General features: G+C 43.2%; 1 protein-coding gene across 1 annotated transcript; it reads right to left on the bottom strand.

Annotated features, from left to right (window-relative positions):
- Positions 1 to 345: 345 nt before the first annotated feature.
- On the bottom strand, positions 346 to 8,642 carry Tmem74 (transmembrane protein 74). Its single transcript, XM_041637436.1, has 2 exons — positions 8,535 to 8,642; positions 346 to 6,558 (listed from the first exon to the last, which is right to left on the bottom strand). Exon 2 carries the CDS (start codon positions 6,156 to 6,158, stop codon positions 5,241 to 5,243), a length of 918 nt encoding a protein of 305 aa, XP_041493370.1. The 5' UTR covers positions 6,159 to 6,558; positions 8,535 to 8,642; the 3' UTR covers positions 346 to 5,240.
- Between the last annotated feature and the right edge of the window lie 406 nt (positions 8,643 to 9,048).

The raw sequence follows: 9,048 nt of genomic DNA, 5'->3' as shown, positions 1-9,048 counted from the left end.
TTTCCTACTCTGGTAAAGGCAGTAAGCCATGCTGGCTGAAGTATAAAACCTTGGATTTTCAGATGAGTGTTCTTGAAAGGTTCTTAAAAACATCATGCAATTCATACTCTGAGTTCAATACCAGGTAATTTAGAGAACTCTAAATAGCACACACACACACAAAAAATAGCTTTCACTATTTCATGCATACAAATCAAAAATAGAAAGGCATAGTTTAGTGATAGGATAGCGAGAAGAATGTTACACTTGACTTTTAGTTTTTCTTATATAAGATTAATTTTAAAAGTAAGTTTAAAAGACCAAATTTGTATTATATTAGACTTCAATAAAAGCTGAACACAGTAAGCCATCTCAATAAATATTTTTATTTCAAAATTATAGGACATACTATTAAGATGTGAGGCACCAATGCCGTGAGGAAAAAGCCCATCATCTTCCAAGACTACCTTTATATCAAAAAATACACATTCAACATCACTTTCATTTGGCAAGAAAAGTAGAATAAAAAGCCAGGAAAGAATCACAGAGAAATACACTGCTAAGGAAGGATTCATCTTTGCCTTCATACTCAAATTTGTTTACAGTCTGTGTGGGAAGCAATCAGACAGCAAGGAGAAGTAAGACTAGCTGTTTCTGAACCACAGGGGAGTCACTAAACTTTGGAGCCAAAGAGAGTGCTGTCCACATTTCTAGGTAAGAGAACAGTTAGTTAAAATAAAAGAATTTATAAATATTATGCACATTTATAAACTTGTAATTGAAAGGTTAAAAATAAACTAAAAAAGCATTTGTGGGACTCGGAACAAACAAAGAGGCTTATGAATTTATAGCATCTCATTCTGATGTTGATTCCAAATTCTTTATTAGACACTCGTGAAAGACTTCTTGTTCACAAAATCAACATTAAAACATGCCATATTCCAATAAAAAGACTAGCTACGAATAGCTTAGGAATATTAAAGTTCTGTACCTATAAAACATACCCTAACATATATACAGGCTTCCACACAGCAGCCTGCATACTTAACTAACAGAAGCCAAGATTATGCTTTTAAGTTAAGTCATGGATTTTTTAAAGCAAGTCTGTGCGTTTGCACGAGCACCTTCCCTTTGACAGTGTTGATGTCAGTCAGGCAAATTAATTTCAAAGGTGAATGCCCATAAAAGCTAAAAGGGAGATTTTATAGAATTGTTGTGTGGACCATAAAATGATATATTTTCAAAGAGTCTGAAAGTCAACATTATTAATTATCTGTTTTATGAGTTTCTGAGTGCTGGGGAAAGCCCACTGAGACTTCATTTTAATTCTCCACATCGTGGTAACTGTTTATGCCTGGTTTTAACAAAGCTAAAGGAATTCTAGAAAACCATAAGGATGCATTTTATTCTTTGGTGCACTTAGACCTAGGGAAAGACAGTGTACTTGCTGCCAAGGGCACAAGCGTTGTGAATTTCTTCTGTCAGGCCACCCCTTGTGGCAGCTTGAGCTGCTGCAATAGAATCAGACTTTCAGCTGGAAAATTCTTCTAGCAGATACATAGAGGTCTTCTCGTTGGCTCTGACAATTAATTCAGACAAGAGTTTCATATGGAGAGAGCAAGACCAGAATGTGCATTTTGGAATTGTTAGGATGCTTTCTTATTGAAAAGATATTTAAAAATACTTAAAACATGTGTGTGTATGTGTGTGTGTGCTCAGATAACTAATTCTTGATACAAAATTATCACAGTGCACTTTCATTCACCTGCCTTCACCCTTGAGACAAAGGAAAGGGCAGTGCAAATACTGTGGTATGGCACTTTGTTTATGATTATCTCTTGAAAGACTTGTGCTAGCTGGGGTCAAATTAGGCCTCAAAACAGATTTTTCAAAAGGGCATGATGGGCTTTCACATTTTGATATCAAGGTACGTAGCTGGGTATTACAGAATTAAGGGTCCCAGCAGTCGCATGGGTGAAAACACTCAGGCCAGACAGAAGTTGATGGTTCTCAGCAACCTTCTATTCTTGGAAATCACAGATCAGATACCTAGTAAGACACTGGGACAGAAAACTGCTTCACATGAAAGGTCAGTGCCTCATATTGCGTGGTCACATCAGGAGCTGCAAATGGCTGGCAAAGAAACGTCATTGCAATGAGAGCTACACAAGTTCTACAGCAGTTTCCAATGCCCCCAAAGGAAACAGTTTATCGGAAATATTAGGAAGCTACACTGTCTGTTATTCGTGTGAAGCTTGTACAGATAAAAACTGGCATCATGTGGAAGAGATAATCCACAAAGCCCAAAGAAGATCCAAGATCAGCAGCATCTGTCAGCCTGCTCAATGTCTGATTTCGCACATGGTCAGGCCAAAGCAATTCTAGTACCCAAACCACTTATATGGTATTGGAATCAACAGTGCAGAAAGTTCACAATTTTTCTTTGCCTGTTTTACCTTTATCTTTATTGTTTTTTTTTATAGTGCTGAGGGCTCTGCTAAGGGTCTCACACATGCTAAATCAACACTGTACCCCTGAGTCATGTCCATAATCCTTAGTTTCATTTTAAATTCAGGAAATCATCTCACAGAAAGGCACTAACAGATGGGTAAGGGCAACACAAATAGAGTACCTGGAGGAAAGCAGATTAAAGTAATTATTAGATTTACATCAGCACAGCCTAAAGAAAGCATCTAGGTGATTTTCTCAATTGGTCCCTTTGGGTGTAATGGCCTTCGCTCCCATCAGAAGAACCTTGAGTATCATGCTCATTCCACATTATCTAAAACTGTTGGAGCAGCTTTAGATAATGTGGAAATAAGCATTTGCTTACTTTCAATTTAAAATCTTCTTTTCTGAAATGGTATTTTAAAAAGAGGTGACTTTACAGTATATCTGTATGATTTAGCAGCATAGTGAGTTCAATAACTTGTCTTCTATTAAAGAACTCTGACTTTTTGCTTCCGTTATCATCAGTTTTCTGAGACCGAAAAGACAGCCTTCTTGTTTGCTTTCAAGCTCATCAAGAACTGAAAATTGGACCACAAATTAGTTCTGTTTAATTTGCTATGCAACTAATTCATTATGGTTTACAAATAGATCAAAATAAAATTCCGAGATCTCATATAAATAAACAAGAACAGGTTATTATATTTTTTGAGACAGTCTCACTCTATATCCCAGGTTGCCTTGGAACCCACCCTGTAGTCCAAGTTGGCCTTGACCTTGCATTGATCTTCTTCAAGTGTTAGAATCAAGGCATGACTCATCAGGCCTGGTTTTAAATTGGTTTAAATATTATTTTTACAAATTTTGTGCTTGCTGTTTGAACCCAGATCAGACCTACTCACACACGGAAGTAGACGATTCCCTTTTTACTTCAACATCTCCAAAGTGGTTCCTCAAGCTGACTAGCAATCTAAGAGGAATAAGCCCCGAGAAGGTAAGGGTTATGCCTCTGGGGATGTGCCCTCAGCACAGATGACCCGAGAGCCACCGAAAAACAAAGCACAAAGGACTGGCTACAGCAAACAAAATGTATGTTCCTTCTAGTACTTTGTGGCTAGCAAGCCAGCACCTCATGACCAAGTACTTAATTTTACAAGGTGTGGCTGTGGGGCTATTATCCATAGTTCCCACACTCTCCTTACTTCTGCCTATGAATTCTGGGGCAATGCTTGCCATCCCTACCTCACCCTCCATTACTGTTTTCCTTTAGCTTTTAACAAAGCTAACTCAACAATGGTTCTGGTATCCACCAGAGCTCATTCACACAGATGCGCAAACTCATCCAGCTCACCCACAGTCCTCAATAACAGCACAGGCATCTCCATTAGACTTCATTGAACTTAAGAATCTCCAAGAAAATCCCTTTCTCACTAGCTCTTCCCTTCACTCACACGTGTCTCTGGCTCCGGTCCTCTTTAAAAGTAAACTCACTTGTCTTTGTAATAAACTAATAAAACACCTAAGCAGAAGGGCAGGGCCACATCAAAGAACCTCAGTGCAATTCCAGATCTTTCCTAGGCTGTATTTCCCATCCTTTTCCTGACCACCTTGCCCACAGTACCTGCCATATACTAAACATTTTCACTTGAGGGGAGAAGAAAGTTGTCCTTAAGGGAACGAAGTAGAAGGTCTTCAGGATGATGTCTAGACCTTGTTAGGGGGAATCAGGAATAATGATGAGCACAATTCCCACTAAATTAATGGGTTTGATTTTTCTCTTTCCAGTGTAAGATTTTGGCTATAGGCATAAGGACTCTTTAAGTAATGACTTGTGTTAGGCATCGTTCCCAGGAGTCTAGCTGCAATTATCCTGGAGGCGCTCTCCAAACCACCACCACCAAATGTCACCTGGGGAGACTGCCAGGCCTACTCATGACTCAGGCCCGGCTGGATGCCTGACTGCCAGGAGATACATTTTTAAAGTCTAATCCTTTACCATACGTTTATGAGAACTGGTAAAGCTTTCAAGGGCACAGGTCATCAGGCTGAAGGTAAATCCACAAGGATACAAACTAGGTATCAGCAAGTATTCTACTTCATTCATGGGAACAAAGGCTTGAGGAAAACACCTTATGCTAACAGTTAACTACCTGTATGTCTGAAGATGATTTATACAATTTCCTTTATGAGAAGGTGCATATTAATGACATAGGTTGACATTTCTAAATATAGTAATAATTTAAAATATAGCATTTTATAGCTTTTAAAAAATGAATCATTATCCTCAAGTTTCAAAACACTCATACTCCCAAAATCTACACTTTGTGTTTAACCAAATTACAGGAATAAAAATTTAGCAAAATAAACAGAAAAGCACCTTGGGAATTAAATGTAAGCCTTCCTGTTTAAGTAGTGCTTGTGTTTCACAGAAAAGATTGCCATGTGGTCCCATTGTGCAGGAGCCCTTCTCGTACCCAATAATAATGTCCATGTTTATGTAAAAGAAAACACTTGTAAATTAGAAGTATTTCTCTGCAGAAGTAGAAATTCATGGTCATTCCAGCTGAATTAGTTTTCGGTTTTCGGTGAGTCAGACAGAGATGGCCATGGTTTCTTTGACATTCATTGTACACAGCCTTTCTTAATAAAAGATTCACGGAAACAAAACACTGGCTGGTTTGGGGGGGGGGGTGGAAAAAACAACAACAACCAAAGAAAACTTTTCTCGCCAAACAAACCAAGGACACTGTCGACTTATTATTATTATTTCTTTTTCACATAGAATGCACAGTTGTCTCTCAATAAGTTCAGGGTTAACTCTGGACAGCAAGGTTGTCTTCCTCCACCAAGGACAGCTCCAGGGTGTTCTCATTAGCGCTGGTTTTCACCCTGAAGTTGAAAGAACCATAAAGCTTGGCGGACTCTTTGGAAGAGGCAAATCTGTTTCGATGATAGAGCTCCCCCTTCCACATGGACATCATGAGCAAGCAGGAGAGGACGACTCCCCCGAGCGTGAGCAGGCAGAGTCCCGCGATCACGCAGCGGTCCAGGTGTGCACCTAGCCTTGCACTCTCCTTTTCTAGACGCTCCATCTCCCTGGCGGCCACCGTGTTGGGATCCACTGTCACCTCCCGAGGGACGATATAAGAAATGATCACCAGCAAGATACCGGTGACCAAGAACAAGATGGCACTGATGAAGCCATAGTCTACGGACTTCCCTGAAGATGTGGCTTCCGAACTTGCGTCATCTTCATCTTCGGAGATCAAAGAAATGGCAGCCTCCTGGGACCATTCGTTAGCGTTACCCCAGCCAAGATCTCCAGGGTGATTGCCACCTTTGGCTGATGGGGACCTCTGACTTCTCTGTTCTAAGTTGACATTCTCATCCACATAAGTAAAAGAAGTTTCTAATTCCTGGCTGCAACAATCGCAGACTTTACGATCTGCCATCACTTGGTTGTTCCCTGAGTCAGGAGGCCCTTGTGGGAAAAACCTTGGCTGATTAGCACTGTCTTGGAGCAAGGAGGTTGGGGATGCCAGAGAAGGGCTGAGTCTAGACACTTCCCCTCCAGCTGCTCTTGGTGTGGACGTACAGTTTTCCTGTGAGTGAAGAGCAGCTCTGATGGCTGTCCCCTCTACCTGGTCACCAAGAGTCCCTCCTGAAGTCCAGTCCAGAGTATTGCACAAGTCCTCTGGGCTGTTCCTCTTAGTCAGAGAGAGGAGCTCCATGGGAGCTGGTTAGAATTCCTGCAGCAGCAATTTCCAGAAATTCTGCCAGTGGCAACACAGATAAGAACCCAGCAGAATCTAAGCCTGTACTATAGAGAAGCCCGCTCCTCTGGTCCCTGTTTCCTTTACAGCCATGGCTGGTTAAGGACACCTTAGCCTCAGTTCCTCATGAGAGGGAGACACATGAGACAGGGAACCTGGTGGCTGAAGAGCATGGAAAGGAAAAATCTTCTGGTTTTTCACCGGGGTTAGCAGGGAGAAACTCAGGTCTGGGTGGAGAAGGAACAAGGAGGAAGTGGCAGTATCCTTGGGGGAGAGCACACTGCCGTCACCAAGCCAAATTTATCCAGGGACTCACACTTTCCCGTGACAGAATCCCTCAGAGGAGATGTCAAGTTTCCTGTAGAGATACAAATGAGAAAGCCAGGGACCTCTTTAGCAGACTGCCGGATTTCTGGAGGCCTCCAGCAATCACAGACTTCTAAACAATTCAATTAGACTACATGTTTATACTCCAGTCCGGAAACAGATTCTAATACAGATTAGCTTTAATGAACGCATGCTCCTATCAGCTGGGTGCTGCTGAGTCAGCATCTTGACTTGGCAGCTAGGAAGTGAATGGAAGGGATGACTTAATCAGCCAGTGACCAAAAAGGCATCAGGACTAGTGATTCCCCTATGCAGGTATCTAGTGACCACTACACACAGCCCTGGGGCCAGTGTTAATATAGCCATATGCACTTCTTGGCTTAGTCTGCTCCCTGTTCAACAGGGGCAGCTTACATGCTTCGCTGTGGTCTCTGCAAAAACTCAGCAAGCCAGTCCACTTCACACATACATACTACCTGTTTCCCATGAGCGCCTGCTGCTCTCGCTTGCAAAAATCTCAGTGGGTCTGAGTTAAATCTCCTCCCTACTGTTTGCTAACTAACATACAAGCACAAGAAAGTGCCCCCCCCCCAGAAGTGTTTACATACTCAGGGTACAAGTAAGTTGAGAGGGGAGAAAAAGAAACGATAAACACATAGCACTGAATAGAGGCAAAGAAGGGAGAAACAGTTTCCAAAGCTACAGTAGAGGCTCTGTGTCCGTGGCACTCCCTCTTCTCCACTGCACTGAGAGCCTTGATAGGATGGAGCTCTGTGGAACAGAAAGCCATCTGCCCATCTTTTCTTGCCTCTGCTAGCTTCCTGGGGAATAAAAACCCACTCTCCATTCTCAATAAATATAGTGGGCTTAGTCAAGGATTCCCTTTGTTTTTATTTCAATCCAGAGTGGTGATTAACTTTAACCCATGGCTGGAGGATTACCAGTCAAAATCCCCTGTAACAGAGGTACACAAGCAAGCCTCACCAAAGGGAGTCAGGCAACTCACAGAGCAGAAAAGAAAATCGACATGTTTTCTATTGTACTTCAAGTCCCTACCCTCCTGTGCACGGAACATACAAAAAGTGAAACAACACCAAAAACCAAAACAAAACAAACCCGCAGTGCTAAGTGCAAGAAAACCATAACGGAGTCAGTTTTCTATCAGCAAGTGGACAAGTCCCTGCTGAAGGATGCCTCAATGAGGGAAGCGAGTGATGGGGACCACTTTCATCAGTTCCCGAAAAGAAACCCTCACAGATGGATCCCTCAGGCATGAGTCGCTCTGATTAACCTTTGGCATAATTAACTAATCACATTAGACTCCTTTAGATAAAATAGGCAGGGTCCCTAACTAGACTTCCAATTTACAACAAAGCAGGGAGACATTCATTCATATTCTCTCTCTGAGAGAGAGAGAGAGAGAGAGAGAGAGAGAGAGAGAGAGAGAGAGAGACTGACTAACCGTATAGTGGATTTGCAGATCTGTATTCCCAGGTTTCTAGCATCAGTGGATGATGGATAATCCCACGGGACCAGCTAAAGGTCTCTTCTTCTCTTCCCCTCTTACCCCTTCCCCGATCTGTTTAAAAGCCCAGTTAATGAGATTGCACCTCCAAAGCAGGAGGCAGCGTTTTCCCTATCCGCTGCTTCTCAAATAAAGGCAATAAAATATGGACAAGACTGACAGAGACAAGAAAGATAGTCTGCAGGAGACCACCTAGGGGTGTGGGATGCGGGATTCAGACTGAGAGCGCTCGGTTTACAGGACCCGCTGCTAGCACCCGACAGGGGAGACCCCAACAGGCTGCGGGATCAATCAGTTCTCCTGGCGAACTCTTGGCCCATCAAGGCACCTGCAGTCTGGCTGCATCCGCTGAGGTCCTGCGGGCACCTAGGGCGGGGAATGGGGGTGCATGCACCGGCGGCTCCTTCTAGCTCTAGGCTTCAGCTCTCTCTCCCCACTCTGTTACTTCCTCTCCACCTCCCATCCCACTCTTTACCACTTACCTTCTGCTCCTGCTACCCAAAGAAGCTGGAGCGGGAGCACTAGCGTCCGCGTGGCTCCCTGAGAAAGTCCGCTATTCCCCAGCCACAGCACTTGTAGCCAGTGTTCCCTGCTGGGTTCCGCTGGGTAGGCGGCGTCCGCCTAGTCGGGCTGGGCGGGGCAGGGCGGGGCGGGGTGCTCCCTTTTGCTGAGCATCCCGGGAATTGTAGTTCAGAAGCGGTGCTTGCACCCTCAATTCACTTTGTCCCGCACCTCCAGAATTTTGCCGTTCTGGAAAACAGTTACGTGCATCCAGGCATTTACCTGTCTGGAGCTTCAATCGCTGGCCTAAGATGAGTGTGTCTCCCTTCCCTCCCCATCCCCCGCATCCTCCCAGTCTCAAGAGCAGCCACAGGATTCCAGAGACAGACTGGGGAAACAAGCGCTACATTTAATTCCAACTGTGCGTCAAACAATTTGCATACTTTGTCATATTTAATAGTCAAAACACATTTTCAAAGTAGATTTTATCAGTCT

This window comes from Microtus oregoni, unplaced genomic scaffold, assembly GCF_018167655.1.
Source record: "Microtus oregoni isolate MIOR12 unplaced genomic scaffold, Mior012 000053F_ref0000044, whole genome shotgun sequence".
Lineage (NCBI taxonomy): Eukaryota > Metazoa > Chordata > Mammalia > Rodentia > Cricetidae > Microtus > Microtus oregoni.
Note: the sequence above shows the minus strand (reverse complement) of the source record. Positions and strands in the feature narration are given on the sequence as shown.

Coding starts and splice junctions, on each gene's coding strand:
- Tmem74 (XM_041637436.1), bottom strand. CDS start 6,158: ATGGAGCTCCTCTCTCTGACTAAGAGGAACAGCCCAGAGGACTTGTGC.